At 36.2% G+C, this 21,250-nt stretch overlaps 1 protein-coding gene across 1 annotated transcript in view; it reads left to right on the plus strand.

Moving 5' to 3' along the window:
- PLA2R1 (phospholipase A2 receptor 1) overlaps positions 1 to 21,250 on the plus strand; it is a gene marked incomplete at its 5' end in the record, with an annotated part of 123,432 nt that overhangs the window by 87,741 nt on the left and 14,441 nt on the right. The window contains 6 exon segments of the mRNA XM_081241809.1: positions 2,180 to 2,244; positions 10,141 to 10,244; positions 11,901 to 12,040; positions 19,772 to 19,889; positions 20,580 to 20,710; positions 21,081 to 21,228. Coding sequence (XP_081097935.1) covers positions 2,180 to 2,244; positions 10,141 to 10,244; positions 11,901 to 12,040; positions 19,772 to 19,889; positions 20,580 to 20,710; positions 21,081 to 21,228 — 706 coding nt within the window.

Raw genomic sequence — 21,250 nt, forward strand, 5'->3', positions numbered from 1 at the left:
GAAATGTGAAAGACAAACATAACATTCAGTTGGGGAGTAGAAGAACTAATTATTGAAAAAGAAAGCTGGATGCATTTTTTAAAATCTGAAGAATTTTTTTAACAGAATATTTCCATCTTGGAAAAGTGATGAGTCAGAATTTCCTCTTTGACTAACAGAAGACCACAAGGCATGATGCGAGGGAATTTTTGAGTACTAGTTTTTTGAGCCATCTTGTTGGTCAGATTAATGCCAAAAAAGTTTAAAAAAATGAGCACTTTAGGCGTTGTTTGACATGAACTAACATTTTTATGCTGTGTTGTACAATATTTGCATTTCAAAATTGCAATTTACTCTTACTTTTAAAATTTTATTTCAAAATATTTCTAACAAAAATATATCAAGTCTATTGGTCATCCTCAAAAAGCTGGTGTTCTAAATCCTTAAAATAACTTGGTTTTGCTATTTTTATGGAAACATTTTAAGAGATGACAGGTTGTTCTTCCTTATACTGTTTAGTAGATTAATATATTGGCTATTGCTGTGGGTTATTTCTTTTTGGTGTGTTCTTCCATATGATGCTATCTAGAATGACTGCTTTTCTGTAACAAAACATAATTGATACTATGAGGTACATGGTTGTGTCACATTTTTTATACAAAAGAATACTAATGTCTTCTATTGTTGCAGTTTCATACCTAAACTGAAATTTACAACATCTATTTTTCACATTGGATTTTTCACTTTGGGTGTCTTCTATCTTGTCCTATGAATTTCTGTTCCATATCACAACAGGTTGTGATGTGCCCTATGGAGGATTACCGTGCTATAATCGAGGTAGTAATAAATATGCCACTTAAGATGCAGTAGTTATACTTCCTCTTTAGAGGTCCTTAATTGGGGCAGTGAACAATCAGGCCATGATTTCCACTCTTGTTGCACATGAGACCTCTTTAGATTGAATGAAATTGTTGTGGTTCTTCCACTGAGTTCAAAGCCAGTCTCCATGGACCCATTCCAAAATCTGACAATAGGAGTCTAAATTCAGCATGTAAGAACACGTCCATGAAACAACAACTCAGGGATCAAAAATTATAGTTGCTCCATCTTGCATTATTCTCAAATTGCTGATATGGCAGACAGCCACACTGATTAAGGAGTAAAAATACCTGTGTATAAATTAGAATGTTAGAGAGCTATTAGGTTCTGTTGTATGATGACCTGAAATTCACATGGAAAAAATACTTATATATCTTAAAATGCATTCCCAAGTCTTTACAGAAGAAATGAAAGTGTAAATTTAAATGTACAATGCCTTCAAATTAACAGGACTTTAGCATAAAAAATTAAGTTACATTTCACACACAGCACACACACAATAAAGAATATTGATTTAAAGACCTTAGAGAAATCCTTAATGCCTGTTCTTTTATAGTTAAAGAGGGAATTTCAATTTCCTGGGTCATAAGTCCAGTATTAGATCTGCTCTAATGTGCATATGCATGTTCATGCCTATGGTGTTTCAAGTTTATTCTTTATTGTACTGGGATCTATGTAATAAATAATGGTGTAAATTCATAAAATATATAAAGGATAATTTTCTAGTTGTCAAACATTGGAAATACTGTCGTATTATTTTGTCCTATAACGCGGTTTCCATTTGAATGGGGAGGGTGCTAATACTTAGTTTAAAAACTTACCAATCAGGCTAATGCCTAAAATACAAATTATTTTTACTATTGAGGTCTTTGTGCCTCGAATTATTTTTCAAGTAGGTGGCATATATGGTAAACTTCTATAAATCACTGAGCACATAAACCACTAAATTTTTAGTCAAAAAAGGAATCCACATTCTATTTTACATTACAATATTACTTTTTAAATTCCTATTATGAGAGTTAGAGAATTTACTTTTAAATATATATAGGAAACATTGTAACAAAGTTATGGCATGTTGTATGAAACCAAAATAGTTTTCAATATTTGACTCCGATTTTCTTACATAATGAGGAGGGAGTGGTTTAGAATAATGAAGTTTCAGATCTTCTCAAGATGCTAGGCCTTAGTGTACTCTTCTTTAGATAACTGGGTAAAATACTGAAGAATAGAAAGCTATTAACAGTGACCCCATTAATCTTAATAGTGAAAAGGGAAAAAAAGTAGGATAAATGCTGACATTCTCTCTCTCTTTTTTAAATAGCTATCAAAGTATGGTGTAAACTGGTGGATTGGACTTCGGGAAGAAAGAGCCAATGATGAATTTCGGTATGGACATAGATTAATTTGCATTTAACTTTGTTTAACAGGTTTTTATTTGCAGAATGATTGGACTAGATCTTAGTGATTAACTTGTTGAATAGGAGATTGGTTTAAGATGGTGCAGTAGAAGGATATGCTCTCACTCCCTCTATCGAGACCACCAGAATCACAACAAATTGCTGAACAATCATCAACAGGAAAATACTGGAACTCACCAAAAAAGAAACCTCACATCCAAAGACAAAGGAGAAGCCACAATGAGACTGTAGGAGGGGCGCAATCACAATAAAATCAAATCCCATAACTGCTGGGTGGGGGACTCACAATCTGGAGAACAGTTATACTACAGAAGTCCACCCACTGGAGTGAAGGTTCTGAGTGAAGGTTCAGGCTTCCGAACATGGGTGTCCAGAAACGGGGAGGGGGGCGGATTCTTAGAGAATCAGACTTTGAAGGCTAGCGGGATTTGATTGCAGGACACTGACAGGACTGGGGGAAACAGAGACTTCACTCTTGGAGGGCACACACAAAGTAGTGTGTGCATTGGGACCCAGGGGAAGGAGCAGTGACCCCACAGGAGACTGAACCAGACCTACCTGCTAGTGTTGGAGGGTCTCCTGAAGAGGTAGGGGGTGGCTGTGCCTCACTGTGAGGACAAGGATACTGGCAGCAGAAGTTCTGGGAAGTACTCCTTGGCATCAGCCCTCCCAGAGTCCACAATTAGCCCCACCAAAGAGCCACATAGGCTACAGTGTTGGGTCACCTCAGGCCAAACAACCAACAGGGAGGGAACCTAGCCCCACCCATCAGCAGACAAGCAGATTAAAGTTTTACTGAGCTCTGCCCACCAGAGCAACAGCCAGCTCTACCCACCACCAGTCCCTCCCAACAGGAAACTTGCACAAGCCTCTTAGATAGCCTCATCCACCAGAGGGCAGAAAGCAGAAGCAAGAAGAACTATAATCCTGCAGCCTGTGGAACAAAAACCACATTCACAGAAAGATACACAAGAGGAAAAGGCAGAGGGCTATGTACCAGATGAAGGAACAAGATAAAACCCCAGAAAAACAACTAAATGAAGTGGAGATAGGCAACCTTCCAGAAAAAGAATTCAGAATAATAATAGTGAAGATGATCCAGGACCTCGGAAAAAGAATGGAGGCAAAGATTGAGAAAATACAAAAAATGTTTAACAAAGATCTAGAAGAATTAAAGAACAAACAAACAGAGATGAACAATACAATAATTGAAATGAAAACTACACTAGAAGGAATCAATAGCAGAATAACTGAGGCAGAAGAATGGATAAGTGACCTGGAAGACAGAATGGTGGAATTCACTGCTGCGGAAAAGAATAAAGGATGAAAAGAAATGAAGACACGGCTTCCCTGGTGGCGCAGTGGTTGGGAATCTGCCTGCCAATGCAGGGGACATGGGTTCGTGCCCCAGTCTGGGAAGATCCCACATGCCGCGGAGCGGCTGGGCCTGTGGGCCATGGCTGCTGAGCATGCGCGTCTGGAGCATGTGCTCTGCAGCAAGAGAGGCCGCGAAGGTGAGAGACCTGTGCAAAAAAAAAAAAAAGAAGAAGAAATAAAAGAAATGAAGACAGCCTAAGAGACCTCTGGGACAATATTAAATGCAACAACATTCACATTCTAGGGGTCCCAGAAGGAGAAGAGAGAGAGAAAGGACCCGAGAAAATATTTGAAAAGATTATAGTTGAAAACATCCCTAACATGGGAAAGGAAATAGCCACCCAAGTCCAGGAAGTGCAGAGAGTCCCATACAGGAAAAACCCAAGGAGAAACATGAGAGACACATAGTAATCAAATTGGCAAAAATTAAAGACAAAGAAAAATTATTGAAAGCAGCAAGGGAAAAATAACAACATACAAGGGAACTCCCATAAGGTTAACAGCTGATTTCTCAGCAGAAACTCTACAGGCCAGAAGGGAATGGCATGATATACTTAAAGTGATGAAAGGGAAGAATCTACAACCAAGATTACTGTACCCAGCAAGGACCTCATTCAGATTTGATGGAGAAATCAAAAGCTTTACAGACAAGCAAAAGCTAAGAGAATTCAGCACCACCAAACCAGCCCTACAACAAATGCTAAAGGAACTTCTCTAAGTGGGAAACACAAGAGAAGAAAAGGACCTACAAAACAAACCGAAAACAATTAAGAAAATGGTCATAGGAACATACATATCGATAATTACCTTAAACATGAATGGATTAAATGCTCCAACCAAAAGACACCGGCTCGCTGAATGGATACAAAAACAAGACGCATATATATGCTGTCTACAAGAGACCCACTTCAGACCTAGGGACACATACAGACTGAAAGAGAGGGGATGGAAAAAGATATTCCATGCAAATGGAAATCAAAAGAAAACTGGAATAGCAATACTCATATCAGATAAAATAGACATTAAAATAAAGAATGTTACAAGAGACAAGGAAGGACACTACATAATGATCAAGGGATCAATCCAGGAAGAAGATATAACAATTATAAATATATATGCACCCAACATAGGAGCATCTCAATACATAAGGCAAATGCTAACAGCAATAGAAGAGGAAATCGAAAGTAACACAATAATAGTGGGGGACCTTAACACCTCACTTACACCAATGGACAGATCATCCAAACAGAAAATTAATAAGGAAACACAAGCTTTAAGTGACCCAATAGACCAGATAGATTTAATTGATATTTATAGCACATTCCATCCAAAACCAGCAGATTACACTTTCTTCTCAAGTGCATACAGAACATTCTCCAGGATAGATCACATCTTGGGTCACAAATCAAGCCTCAATAAATTTAAGAAAATTGAAATCATATCAAGCATCTTTTCTGACCACAATGTTATGAGATTAGAAATCAATTACAGTGAAAAAAATGAAAAAAACACAAACACATGGAGGCTAAACAATACGTTACTAAATAACCAAGAGATCACTGAAGAAATCAAACAGGAAATCAAAAAACATCTAGAGACAAATGACAATGAAAACACGATGATCCAAAACCTATGGGATGCAGCAAAAGCAGCTCGAAGAGGGAAGTATATAGCTATACAAGCCTACCTCAAGAAATAAGAAAAATCTCAAATAAACTATCTAACTTTACACCTAAGGAACTAGAGAAAGAAGAACAAAAAAACCCGAAAGTTGGTAGAAGGAAAGAAATCATAAACATCAGAGAGGAAATAAATGAAATAGAAACAAAGAAAACAATAGCAAAGATCAATAAAACTAGAAGCTGGTTCTTTGAGAAGATAAACAAAATTGATAAACCATTAGCCAGACTCATCAAGAAAAAGAGTGAGAGGACTCAAATCAATAAAATTAGAAATGAAAAAGAAGTTAGAACAGACACCACAGAAATACAAAGCATCCTAAGAGACTATTACAAGCAACTCTATGCCAATAAAATGGACAACCTGGAAGAAATGGACAAATTCTTAGAAAGGTATAACCTTCCAAGACACAACCAGGAAGAAATAGAAAATATGAACAGACCAATCACAAGCACTGAAATTGAAACTGTGATTAAAAATCTTCCAACAAACAAAAGTCCAGGACCAGATGGCTTCACAGGTGAATTCTATCAAACATTTAGAGAACAGCTAATACCCATCCTTCTCAAACTCTTCCAAAAAATGGCACAGGAAGGAAAACTCCCAAACTCATTCAATGAGGCCACCGTCACCCTGCTACCAAAACCAGACAAAGATACTACAATAAAAGAAAATTACAGACCAATATCACTAATGAATATAGATGCAAAAATCCTCAATAAAATACTAGCAAACAGAATCCCACAACACATGAAAAGGATCATACACTATGATCAAGTGGGATTTATCCCAGAGATGCAAGGGTTCCTCAATATACGCAAATCAATCAATGTGATACACCATATTAACAAACTGAAGAATAAAAACCATATGATCATCTCAATAGATGCAGAAAAAGCTTTTGACAAAATTCAACACCAATTTATGATAAAAACTCTCCAAGAAGTGGGCATAGAGGGAACCTACTTCAATATAATAAAGGCCATATATGACAAACCCACAGCAAACATCATTCTCAATGGTGAAAAACTCAAAGCATTTTCTCTAAGAACAGGAACGAGACAAGGATGTCCACTCTCACCACTATTATTCAACACAGTTTTGGAAGTCCTAGCCACAGCACTCAGAGAAGAAAAAGAAATAAAAGGAATACAAATGGGAAAAGAGAAGTAAAACTGTCACTGTTTGCAGATGACATGATACTATACATAGAGAATCCTAAAGATGCCACCAGAAAACTACTAGAGCTAATTAATGAATTTGGTAAAGTAGCAGGATACAAAATTAATGCACAGAAGTCTCTTGCATTCCTATACACTAATGATGAAAAACCTGAAAGAGAAATTAAGGAAACACTCCCATTTACTCTTGCAACAAAAAGAATGAAATACCTAGGAATAAACCTACATAGGGAGACAGAAGACCTTTATGCAGAAAACTATAAGACACCGATGAAAGAAATTAAAGATGAAACCAACAGATGGAGAGATATACCACGTTCTTGGATTGGAAGAACCAATATTGTGAAAATGACTCTACTACCCAAAGCAATCTACAGATTCAATGCAATCCCTATCAAATTACCAATGGCATTTTTTACAGAACTAGAACAAAAAATCTTAAAATTTGTATGGAGACACAAAGGACTCCGAATAGCCAAAGCAGTCTTGAGGGAAAAAAACGGAGCTGGAGGAATCAGACTCCCTGACTTCAGACTATACTACAAAGCTACAGTAATCAAGACAGGATGGTACTGGCATAAAAACAGAAAGATAGATCAATGGAACAGGATAGAAAGCCCAGAGATAAACCCATGCACATATGGTCAACTTATCTTTGATAAAGGAGGAAGGAATGTACAGTGGAGAAAGGACAGCCTCTTCAATAAGTGGTGCTGGGAAAACTGGACAGGGACATGTAAAAGTATGAGATTAGATCACTCCCTAACACCATACACAAAAATAAGCTCAAAATGGATTAAAGACCTAAATGTAAGGCCAGAAACTATCAAAATCTTAGAGGAAAACATAGGCAGAACACTCTATGACATAAATCTCAGCAAGATCCTTTTTGACCCACCTCCTAGAGAAATGGAAATAAAAACAAAAATAAACAAATGGGACCTAATGAAACTTCAAAGCTTTTGCACAGCAAAGGAAACCATAAACAAGACCAAAAGACAACCCTCAGAATGGGAGAAAATATTTGCAAATGAAGCAACTGACAAAGGATTAATCTCCAAAATTTATAAGCAGCTCATGCAGCTGAATAGCAAAAAAACAAACAACCCAATCCAAAAATGGGCAGAAGACCTAAATAGACATTTCTCCAAAGAAGATATACAGACTGCCAACAAACACATGAAAGAATGCTCAACATCATTAATCATTAGAGAAATGCAAATCAAAACTACAATGAGATATCATCTCACACCAGTCAGAATGGCCATCATCAAAAAATCTAGAAATAATAAATGCTGGAGAGGGTGTGGAGAAAAGGGAACACTCTTGCACTGCTGGTTGGAATGTGAATTGGTACAGCCACTATGGAGAACAGTAAGGAGAGTCCTTTAAAAACTACAAATAGAACTACCATATGACCCAGCAATCCCACTACTAGGCATATACCCTGAGAAAACCATAATTCAAAAAGAGACATGTACCAAAATGTTCATTGCAGCTCTATTCACAATAGCCCGGCCATGGAAACAACCTAAGTGTCCATCATCGGATGAATGGATAAAGAAGATGTGGCACATATATACAATGGAATATTACTCAGCCATAAAAAGAAACGAAATTGAGCTATTTGTAATGAGGTGGATAGACCTAGAGTCTGTCATACAGAGTGAAGTAAGTCAGAAAGAGAAAGACAAATACTGTATGCTAACACATATATATGGAATTTAAGAAAAAAAAATGTCATGAAGAACCTAGGAGTAAAACAGGAATAAAGACACAGACCTACTTGAGAATGGACTTGAGGCTATGGGGAGGGGGAAGGGTAAGCTGTGACAAAGCGAAAGAGAGGCATGGACATATATACACTACCAAAGGTAAGGTAGATAGCTAGTGGGAAGCAGCCGCATAGCACAGGGAGATCAGCTCGGTGCTTTGTGACCGCCTGGAGGGGTGGGACAGGGAGGGTGGGAGGGAGGGAGACGCAAGAGGGAAGGGATATGGGAACAGATGTATATGTATGACTGATTCACTTTGTTATAAAGCAGAAACTAATTTTTAAAAAAAGACAATGGTACTGTCACAAAAACAGAAATATAGATCAATGGAACAGGAGAGAAAGCCCAGAGATAAACCCACGCACCTATGGTCAACTAGTCTATGACAAAGGAGGCAAGGATATACAATGGATAAAAGGCAGTCTCTTCAATCAGTGGTGCTTGGAAAACTGGACAGCTACATGTAAAAGAATGAAATTAGAACACTCCTTAACACCATACACAAAAATAAACTCAGAATGGATTCGAGACCTAAATGTAAGACCGGACACTATAAAACTCTTAGAGGGAAACATAGGAAGAACACTTTTTGACATAAATCATAGCAAGATCTTTTTTGATCCACCTCCTAGAGTAATGGAAATAAAAAAATAAATAAACAAATGGGACCTAATGAAACTTCAAAGTTTTTGCACAGCAAAGGAAACCATAAACAAGACGAAAAGACAATCCTCAGAATGGGCAAAAATATTTGCTAACAAATCAATGGAAAAAGGATTAATCTCCAAAATATATAAACAGCTCATGCAGCTCAATATTAAAAAAACAAATAACCCAATCCAAAAATGGGCAGAAGACCTAAATAGACATTTCTCCAAAGAAGACATACAGGTGGCCAAGAAGCACATGAAAAGCTGCTCAACATCACTAATTATTAGAGAAATCAAAACTACAATGAGGTATCACCTCACACCAATTAGAATGGGCATCATCAGAAAATCTACAAACAACAAGTTCTGGAGAGGGTGTGGAGAAAAGAGAACCCTCTTGCACTGTTGGTGGGAATGTAAATTGATACAGCCACTATGGAGAACAGTATGGAGGTTCCTTAAAAAACTAAAAATAGAACTAACATATGACCCAGCAATCCCACTACTGGGCATATACCCTGAGAAAGCCATAATTCAAAAAGACACATTCACCCCAATGTTCATTGCAGCACTATTGACAATAGCCAGGTCATGGAAACAACCTAAATGCCCATCGACAGACAAATGGATAAAGATGTGGTACATATATACAATAGAATATTACTCAGCCATAGAAAGGAATGAAATTGGGTCATTTGTAGAGACGTGGATGCATCTAGAGACTGTCATACAGAGTGAAGTAAGTCAGAAAGAGAAAAACAAATATCGTATATTAACACATACATGTGGAACCTAAAAAATGGTACAGGTGAACCAGTTTCCAGGGCAGAAATAAAGACACAGATGTAGAAAACAAACATATGGACACCAAGGGGGGGAAATGGCAGAGGTGGTGGTGGTGGTGGTGTGATGAATTGGGAGATTGGGATTGACATGTATACACTGATGTGTATAAAATGGATGACTAATAAGAACCTGCTGTATAAAAATAAAATAAAATTAAAATTTAAAAAATTGTTGAATAGCCTTCAAACATTATCTTTAACTTATAAATTTTCATTTCCCTAACCACAGACATGAATTTTTTTTTAATTTAATAAAATATTATGCCTTCAGTCCATATCCCAGAACTCCAAAAATGGTGTTGGAGATTGAGCGTGCAGAATGAGAGAAGACTTTTAATTTTTTAATTTTTCTGCAGCTGGAGAGATGGATCACCAGTAATATACCAGAACTGGGACAAAGGAAAAGAAGAATCCATGATTAATCAGAGCCAGAGATGTGGCTTCATTTCATCCATAACAGGTTATTTTGTTCATCCACTTTTGGGTTTATAATACAAACATAATTTTCAGAAGACTTGAAGTCTCCTTTTCATTGCATTAGTTCAGTGAGAAGGTTTTGTTTGGTTATTTTGCTTTTCAACTGAGTGTGTTTAATTTTATAAGTCTTAAGTCTTAAGGATGACCATTCCTACAGTTTATTCCATGCATTCACGTTCTTGAAAATAATTTACAGCCAGATAAGTCCTTCCTCTTGAACCAAAACTACCAAAAATGGGTCCACTGAAATGGGTTAAAAATTGCCTGACAAACTATGAAATTTCAACATGGGCCCATTTTTAAAAATCTCTTTGTAGTATCCAGTTTATAATTGGTCAGAATTTTAACCTCTGAAATTTACTTTCATTTTCCCATTTAAGAAAAATTTTCATTGAATTCAGTGTTCTTTTTTTTTAACACCAGGCATTAATTGCTGCCTGCCTTAGAACACCAACTCTTTGCCAGTTGGATTTAGAAGTACATGCACATTTCAGATGGGTTTTTTAATTCTATTCATCAATACAGTGTTATTGGGGTTGATTGTCCACTCATAACCATCCCACTGTTTCTATCCAATAAAAGGTAATGATGTCCCTGACTCTAACAGATTCTCCCAAGTCAGGAGAGGGATAAACATGGAAAGCAATCTCTGATGTAAGGGCAGCTGCAGAGAAAGTTAAGAGAGGAAAAACCATGTTGTTAATCAGCTCGCTTTTGCCAGCAGGTGTCACAACAGCCTACAGAAAGGCTATTTGTGATTCTGGAAGAATAGCAGCTAATCGGCATTGAAAATAGCATTCTGGCCCCTCCTTCAGAATGCCAATATCTTTTTGGCTTATACCCCTCACACTAGAAAACTGAATCTGCCCTTGCAATTTACATGCATCCTTGCCCTATTCTGGAATTTGTAACTTGAATGCTAATGAAATGCATTCTATAACCTTTACTCTGAAAATATAGCTCTTCTAACTAAAAGAACATTTTCCAAGAGACTGAGGACTTTGGGATATATTCCTGAGGGCATGTCTCTAAGTGTGTGTGTTTTGTTTAAGGGTCAGGGTTCAGAAGTGCTTCTTCCTTAGAAGTTTCTGAGTTATTTTTTTTTTTATTTTTTATTTTTTTATTTTTTTATTTTTTTAATTTTTTAATTAGTTTCTGCTTTATAACAAAGTGAATCAGTCATACATATACATCTGTTCCCACATCCCTTTATTTTTTTTCATTATTATATTTTTAATAATTATAAAGTAGAAATGATCATCTATTGTTTTAGAATTTTTTTCTCTTGAGGTTGAATACTTTAAGTCAAAAATATTACTCTACAAAGTATTCTTTGGCTAACCAAGTCAAATATTCTTAAAACTTTCATCAGTTTTGTGATTGCAATCGCAGTATTTGTTTAGATTTTTTTTCTTTTGCATTTGCAAACTTTCTACATTCTTAGAATTACTGATTTGGCACCTTGCCCAGTTAGCTCTTGTCACTAGAGAACTCTATGATTAGTAGTTAAATTTAGTTCAATTTCTAGATTTAACAAAGTCTGGTAAACCACAGCAGTCATAAAAAAAACAGTGACCAATAGAGAATGCCTACAGAGTCACCATTGTTTCTGGTCATTTCTAACTATTTTCTCTTCCAGGACTCTGGGCTAGTGAAGAGTGTTCAGTTTCTATGCCTAGCATCTGTAAGCGAAAAAAGTTTTGGATCATAGAGAAAGAGAAAGATACACCAAAAAAACATGGAACATGTCCCAAAGGATGGTTATATTTTGACTATAAGGTAAACTTGTTTTCAAAAAGTTGCTTTTGTTTTCTCTTTTGTAGGTTTTAATTTTAGAAAGTAATCAAAAAGCAGGTGTGGCTTTGAAAAACTATGAGTTGTCCATTGGACCTGGAATTTTTTTGTCACAATTTTCAAGAGATTTGAGAAGTTTTCTATTTAGGGACAGATCTCTTGAAATTAAAAGGTTTTGTCAAAAACAGCCTTGACACCACCCTTCATATTGTGTACTCAGTTTTTGCTACTGACATTCTCATTCATTGTGCTGTATGACTGTTTCATTAGGTGGGATGTGGGAACGTGCACATGTGTGTGGGCGTGTGTGTGGGCATGTGTGTGCATGTGGGCATGTGTGTGGGGGGGGCATGTGTATCTAGGCCCTGTTCCCAAATGAGCTGTCAGCTCCAGAGGGCCCAGACTGTGTCTTCTTCTTTTGTGTCTTTCCTGCCTGGAGCCCTCATAGAGCTCTATCCGCCTTGTCAATTGCCTGACTAATAACGTAGCTCCGTCAACTTTGTTTTGAGCCTCATATAGCCGGCACTTCTATGCAGAATTGGATTTTTTTCTAAATGGCCAGTGGGGATAATGTAAACTAGATTTATTATTTCTGATACTGTCTCCAATTACGGCTGAGACTTCCCATCCACTCCTTATGTTTTAAAATAAAATAACTTTATAAGCCTCAGGTGGAAGTAATTAAAATGTATCTCAAATTATAAATGTTTAACTCTTTGATAATTAAAAACTCAAACTGTGTCATAATTTCATATGCTAGCATGAAATTGCTCCTCCATCATTGACAATTTTCAGTCTATGTGTTTAGTTACATTGGTAGGGCATTGCCTCCCTTGTGATCTTCCTCTCACTGTTAATTTGTGAAATGGGGCCATTTGGACTTAATACACATTTATTGAGCACCCACTACATATTTGGCACTGATATTTTTAATTGTGGTAATATTCACATAATATAGAATTTACCATCTTGACCATTTTTAAATGTATAGTGCAGTAGTGTTAAGTATAATCACACTACTGTGCAATGACTCTGCAAACATTTTTCATCTTGTAAAACTGAAACTCTAAACCCATTAAACAACAACCCCTCATTCTCCCTCCCCACAGCCCCTGGCAACCACCATTCTACTTTGTCTCTATTAATTTGACTATTTCAGACACCGCATGTAAGTGGAATCATGCAGTACTTGTCCTTTTGTAACTGGCTTATTTCACTTAGCACAGTGTCCTCCAGGCTCACCCATGTTGTAGCATGTGTCAGAATTTTCTTCCTTTTTAAGACTGAATAATATTCCATTATATGTACATAACACATTTTGTTTTTCCATTTATCCATTGATGGACATTTGGGTTTCTTCTACCATGTAGCTAACTGTTTCTGCTGGCAATTTCATATATATATAATGAATATATAAATATATATATAATGAATATATATATATAATGAATATATATATATTTCTTGTTTTATTGAATTTTTAAAATACACAGAACTGTTATCCCATCTTACCTATGAGAAGACTGAGTCTAATAAAATTGTGTGGTTTTTCTGAAACTTACAGCGAATAAGTGTCAGGCTGAGAATCAACCTTAAGTTTTTTGACCCTGAGTCTTGTCCCTTTCCTACAGCTGCCACTTCACATAAGAACTTAAGAATTACCAATCACCTTAGCCCTATGACACAATCAGTCCGGGGGCACTGTGAAATATTTTCTAAAATAATATAGTCATTCTCTAAAATGTTATATAGTATTGAGACACTATTTTAATAGTTGATACCTTCAGTCTGCTTCTTATTTTCTCAAACCATAAACTCTTTCTACCAGTTGTAAATTATTTATGCATTTCAATATGACAAACATAGCAAATATTCAATAGAACTTGAGTATAACTAAGGTTTTTATTAACACCTTTGACAATTAGCTTTTTATTGTGGTAAAATATGTATAATATAAAATATGTCATTTAAACCATTTACAAGTGTACAATTCAGTGGCATTAATTACATTCACAATGTTATTCAACAATCACTTCTATTTCCAAAACTTATCATCACCCCAGACAGAAACTCTGTAATTGGTTAAGCAATAGCTCTCTATTCCCCATCCCCTCTAGTCCACAGTAAGCTCTAATCTGTTTTCCATCTCTATGAATTTGCCTATTCTAGATAATTAATATAAATGAACTCATACAATATTTTCTCTTTGTGGCTGGCTTATTTCACTTAGCATAATGTTTTCAAAGTTTACCCATGATATAGCATGTATCAGAACTTCATTCCTTTTTATGACTGAATAATATTCCATGCCACATTTTGTTTATCCATTCATCTGTTGATGGACTTTGGTTATTTCCACTTTTTAGCTATTGTGAATAAATCGGCTATGAACATTGGCATACAAGTATCTGTTGGAGTCCCTGCTTTCACTTCTTTGGGGTATACACCTAGGAGTGGAATTGCTATATCATATGCTAATTCTATGTTTAACTTTTTGAAGAACGAGCAAACTGTTTTCCACAGTGGCTGAACCATTTTACAATCCTGCCAACAGTGTATGCTAGCAATTTTTCCTCATCCTTGACAACAGTTGTTTTATTTTTTTTTTGACAACACTTGTCACCTGTCTTTTTGATTACTGCCAACACTAGAGTCTAGTGTTATCCCACTAGATTTGGTTTTGATTTGCATTTCCCTAATGACTAATGATGTTGAGCATCTTCTCATGTGCTTATTGACCATTTGTATATTGTCTTTGGAAAAATGTCTATTTGACTCCTTTGCCCACTTTTTTATTTGGGTTATTTGTCTTTTTGTTATTGAGTTGTAGGAGTTCTTTATATAATCCAGATATAAAACCCTTATCAGATATATGTTTTGTAGGTATTTTCTCTCATTCTTTAGGTTGTCTTTTTACTTTATTGATAATGTCCTTTGATGTACAGAAGTTTTTAATTTTAATGAAGTTCAATTTCTCTAATTTTTCTTCTGTTGCTCATACTTTTGGTGCCATATCTAAGAATATGTTGCTAAATCCAAGTTCACAAATATTTACCTCATGTTTTCTTCTAAGAGCTTTATGGTTTTAGCTCTTATATTTAGGTTTTGATTCATTTTTAGTTAATTCTTGTACCTGATAGTTTTTCACAACTATTAAAACAAGTACATCCCATCTAAGAATATTTTAAGGAAATTCATGACAAGTCATACCCTTGGCATTAGAGAAATAATTCTTAGAAACTTACAATGGTTGTTTTTGGTTTACCCTTGGCCATTGTCCTTTCCTTAAACTTTCTTATCTACCCAGCTTAGCTCTATTCCATGTTTCCTCCTGTGTAAACATGGGGAGTATGTACACATATGGGCATGGTAATGGTGATGGTGCAGCAGACCCAGGGCAAAAGAGCAAGTGAATGTTTCCTTTGAAAGAATAAGAAGGGGCATGAGTAAAGCACAGACACACACATGAGAGGAGAAGGGCTTTCTGAGGCTAACTATGGAGCAGGATTAAAACACCTTCATGTAGCTCAGAGGGTATTTTTAATTTTTATTGATAACTAGTAGCTAGATTAGTGGTTCACAGCCCTGATCAAGTATTTAGAATCACCAGGTGAACTTTCTAAAAATATCAAGGTGCAGGTGACATCCTAAAGATTCTGATTTAATTGATCTGCATGGGATCCAGGCATCAGTATTTTTTAAGAGCTCCCTCAGTTATTCTAATGTGCAGCCAATAATTGCCAGCAATGCAACAGTTATACAACTTAATCTTCTAATCATTCAGAGGATTTGATTACCAAGGATAGGGTCACAGCAGGCTTCATGAGAGGGTGACCTTTTACAGAGTGAGATTTCAGGGTCCCCAAGTGTGTCTCCCCACCCACAGTGCTCTCCCCTGCAAATTAATGGCTAAAATCCCACCACTGGAGTCTCATTCCTTTGCCTTAACACTTTCCATTATGTTTTTTAAGGGAAATATTTCTGAGATGGCCTCATCTGTCACCTACACTTTGGGATAAGTGGGTTTATCAGATCATTAGAAAAGGTGGGAATAGGAGGGTTCATAGTTGAGAGGAGTGGAAAGCCCAGTGGGCATAGTTCTGACTAAAAAAAAAAGCTACAGAAGGAAAACTGGGAGATAGCAACGACAGACATTACTCACTTCAGAATTATGAATAAGCATCAATGTATTATGTTCCACTAAACTTTGTTTCTTGTTTGTCAACTTCCTAGGACAAATTTTCATTGGTTATTTCTAAGAAAAAAAAAATCCCACTTGGTTGACTCTTAACCTTTAAGAGTTTCAAAACTGGGATACCAGAAGTTAAGTGTCTTTTCTCATTTCCCTTAAATTATTTTCCCCATGTTTGATGATGTAAAAGAGGCTTGACCAGGGATTACCCCAGGAAGAGTGAGTCATCTAAGATACTTGTCACAGCAGAGTTGTATGTAAGAGGAAGAAATTCTGTGTGTATATTAGATTAACTCTTGTGCTTCTACTTATACATTTTTATTCAGGGACCTGGATTTAGTGCTGATGGCTGTTTTGCACCATCTAATTTTGGATTAGCCAATATTTGGTTTCATGCACGACATAGTTTTTCCTTTTAAAAAAAACCACTCTCTCCTCTTTTAAATTATTCAAATTCTTAGCACTTTATTCATTCATTGCATTTAACTATGCTGGATATTGTTGACTCAATGGTGAGGAAAACAAATATAATCCCTTCTCTTTGGGAGTTTACAGACTAGAGGGGGAGAAAACATTAGCAAATCAATCAGGAAAATAACTCTAATTTACAACTGTGACACAAGCGATGGAGAGTTACACAGTTCCATAAAAGTATATAACAGGAGGACCTGACTGAGGTGGTCAGAAGGACAGGAAGCATTAAAAGTAGGGGAAACTACATGTACTAAGGACCTGTGGTGAGAAGGAATGTGACATATTGAAGAAAGTAAAAGAAGCTTAGAGAACTAGAATGTAGAAAGTGAGACAAAAGAAGTAGGCAAGGGCGATTATTGTGTTAGAGTTTCTGGTTTTTATCCTAAGAGCAATAGGAAACCCTGAAGGGTTTTAACTAGAGAGGGACATGATCATCGGGATTGAGTTTTGAAAAGAATCATTCAGGCTGCAGTACCAAAGATAGATTGGAGGAAGGCGAGGTTGAGGAAAGTAAGAGCAGTTAGAAAGATATTGCAATAGTCCAAGCAAGAGATAAGTCCTTTGGGCTAAGATGATGGTGGCAGAGACTGTGGGGTGGTGGGAATAGGGAGAGTGGTGAAGGTCTCGGAAATGAGATGTCCAAATGGTAGGACCGAAGGGGTGATGAAGGTGACTGAAGGGTGAGAAGACGCTCAGGTTTCAGATTTAGGTAAATGCATGACTGACTATGCCATTCAATGTCAGTAAGAACACTGAAAAAGGACCAGATTTGGGAGGAAGATCATGAATTCCATTTTCAAGTATTGAACTGGAAATGACTTTGAGACAAGAGTTTTATATTCAAAACTCGTTTGGAATACAGTAAGGTATCCTTAATTCACAGTAATAATCAGAGATGCATTAAACTTGATCACATTTTGCAAATCAGTAAGTAAATAAACAATTTTAAATTAAGGGTGTTATACTCCATCTTGCTACTTTGCTTTAATTACTGACACAATTTCAAAGTGTGTTATTAAACATGTTACATTTTTAGAAACAATGAAGTTGTGGCAATGGGGGTCTACACTCCCATACTCAAGCTGGTAAATCCTGGCTGAGGCAAACAGGGTGTGTGTGAGGGGGGCTGGGTGGGAAGCGGGGGTATGTGTGTGTGTGTTTTCTGGAGAGATTTATTGAGCTAAATGAAACAGTGAGGTTCATTGGTATTTATGAATGGTTCATTAGTGCAACTATCTGAACACAGGTGAATTCGCATTAAATGATAAGACTTCCTAATAATTAGTATGTGCCACTCTTTGGAATTTGTAATTAGAGGAAAGAGGCAGAATGAAAGGAAATTGATAAAAGGATAGTTGTTATAAAATTAAAACCCTTTAAAGCCAATTCCATTTCTTTGTGAAGCAAATAAGGTAAAGGGGATCAGAAGAAGAGAAAATGTACTTCCTCTCTTAGTTGGCAACTCAAATTCAGGCTAGATCAGAGTTTCTGGTTTTTATCCTAAGAACAGTGGAAAATCCCTGAAGGGTGACATGTTCGGAATTGGGTTCTGAAAAGAATTACCTGAGCAGTATTGACATTAGGGGCTGGATAATTCCGTGTTGTGAGGGACTGACCGGTGCATTATAGAATGTTTAGCAGCATCCCTGGTCTCAACTCACTAACTGACAATAGCAGTCATCACCCCCTCCCCCCTTGAACTGTGACAACCAAAATGTCTCTAGACATTATGAAGATATCATCTGAGCAGCAAAATGGCCTTGTTTGAGAACCACTGGACTAAATCTAGAATCCTGAGAATGTCATTAGACAATCATTTCAGGGTCTATTGGCTTTTACTTTGTTGCATAAATATTTACTGAGGACCTTGTTTGTTTTGCTGTTCAAAGAGGAGTAACACTTAGTCCCTCTGCTTTGTAAGGAGTCTATGACAGTAGGGAAGGGATGGGGGACTGATAAACTTAGAAATTAAAGAAGGATGCAGAAGGATGCGCTCTCACGTGGCATGGAGGTTGCCACATTAGCCTAGAATAATCTTGTAGCTGGGATTCTCTCAGTGGCAGATCTCAAGATCAGACCTATCAATGACCAGGGTTGGCTATGTTCATTAATGAGAGAATAATCCACATGGAATATTTTTGGCATAAAGTCTCTCCTGACTTCTCTGGAACTTTGCCTGATCGGTTACAGCCTTTCTCTTCTATCTTTCCCTCTCCCCTGACTCCATATAGCCCAACTAACATGGTTAAATTTCACTGAAGTTGGTGAGGGGGTGATTTTCTTCAACTTGCCTGATCTGCCTAGCAGTTACCATTCCATATTTCTCATCCCATAATGAGTAACCCCTGCCACGCCATAGACATGATTCTCTCTTGAGTGAAAATCAACTCTCACTGCCAAACCCCACAGCCTTCTTTTTTGTGTTCCTCTTGACATTGTTGGCACCCCTCCCCTTTGTTTCTCCTTCCTAGGTTTCCTTGGTCCTCCCTTGCTTTTCTTCCCACTGGGCTCATTTTTTTCTTTTCTGGCTGTTCCTCCTTGACTTTTGGACCACATGGCTGACTCCAAGTATTTAGTGAATTTAAATACCTGATGTGGTTTGATTCCTCAATATTCCTCTCTCACTTAAAGTGAGGAAGTGTATTTGTAAATAAAATTGAACAAATCTATTAACTGCCACCAAAAGAAATATTTTAAAGATTAAATCCTCCACTGTAAACTTTGCAGTCAGGCTGGCTCCTTTTTAGAAGGAATGTTATTTTTCATTGAGCTGAAGACATCGTTCTGACATCCTGCATGACAAAACACATCCTTGCCTCTGTTCCCGCCTGATGCAAATGCACAAAAGGCACTGACTCACCCTGAAAGCTGGTCCTCTTCGTTTTTCTTTCACACCTTTGGAGCAGCTGGGGAAAAAAAAAAAAGAAAAAAGTCATTTCTGTGCAAGAAAATTATCAAAAAAAATCAAAGCTGGTCCTCAGTATCTTTAGGAAACTTTTAATTCATTTAGAAAAATATGGAAATGAATGCTTTTTTGGACATTTTTATAGTGCCTTTTGATGAAAATCCCCAAGGACCCAAGCGATTGGAAGAACTGGACATCTGCTCAAGATTTTTGTGTTGAAGAAGGGGGGACACTTGTCGCCATTGAAAATGAGTTGGAACAAGGTAGAGTACTCAATGTTCAATTAGGCAAAAATCACCATTTTTATTCAAGCGTCTGTTAAAATATTCCTCCAAAATACTAACATTTCCAAATCAACATTTTAAGTATTATATTGCTGGTGACACGTAAGTTTTCAGTTTGACCTATAAGATTTATATCATGACATCTGTAAAAGTTAGTACACTCCATTGTTTACAAACTGCTGATTTTTTGGAGCCTTTTGTCTCATGAGGTGTAGTGGAAAGAATAAGGATATATTTATAATCGGCATTTCAAAATGGTTAAAATAATCTGAGGTATAGTCTATTGTAATTGCATGGTATAATTTTTTAGATCCCTTTAGAGTTACCTACACAGTTTCGTTTGCTATTTAGGCAATAAACGTATACTTTAGTTAAGTATAATGGATAAACCCTCTTTTGTTTAGAAAGGCATTGAATGAACACTGGAAGTTGTTTTGCTAATGATATGATGAAATCCCAGGTTTAGCCAGCTAATTTCTGTCAATTTAAACTGAACAAAAGTGACAGAGACGGCATCATCTTAATAAGGACAAAGTAAAAAATTCTTACAATTGATTTGTAATTAAGTTTTACTATCATTTAAATAAAATCATAACTATAAACAGAATTTGATGATTACCCAAGTGGTTTATATGGTATTAAATTTGATAATGTATTCTTATTTTTCAGCTTTCATTATTATGAATCTTTTTGGCCATACCACTAATGTGTGGATAGGGTTACAAAATGATGATTTTGAAAAATGGCTAAATGGAAGGCCTGTGTCATATTCTAATTGGTCCCCATTTGATATAGTAAATGTAAGTTTTAAGATTTATTTTTTAGAAATCATTTTAGCAAGAGATCCTATTTGAGACTTGTTTACTGAAGTTTTTCTTTTTTTACTTCCTATATTTTGTAGGCATAAATTTTTATTAGTTGATTGTTAATATATTAATTTTTAATAATGTAATTTCATATAATTTTCATGTGTTCCATGAATATAATTTCTTTACTCATCACAATAATTTTTTATTTTGTGGGTTATGAACTAATTTGTGAACAGGTTTATTAAATGCAAATAAAGGAATAATAGTGTTTGAATTTTAAAAATTATGTCCTTAATAAAAATATCAGTGTTATAATAACATTATATGTTACCATTTTTAAAAAACATGTATTCTTTTGAAGATTCCAAGTCATAACACCACCGAAGTTCAAAAACGCATTCCTCTCTGTGCCTTGCTGTCAAATAGTCCTAATTTTCATTTTACTGGAAAATGGTATTTTGAAGACTGTAGAGAAGAAGGCTATGGGTTTGTTTGTGAAAAAATGCAGGGTAAGAAATATTTGTTTTTTTA

This window comes from Mesoplodon bidens (assembly GCF_964165515.1).
Source record: "Mesoplodon bidens genome assembly, chromosome: 8".
In the NCBI taxonomy this organism is placed as follows: domain Eukaryota; kingdom Metazoa; phylum Chordata; class Mammalia; order Artiodactyla; family Ziphiidae; genus Mesoplodon; species Mesoplodon bidens.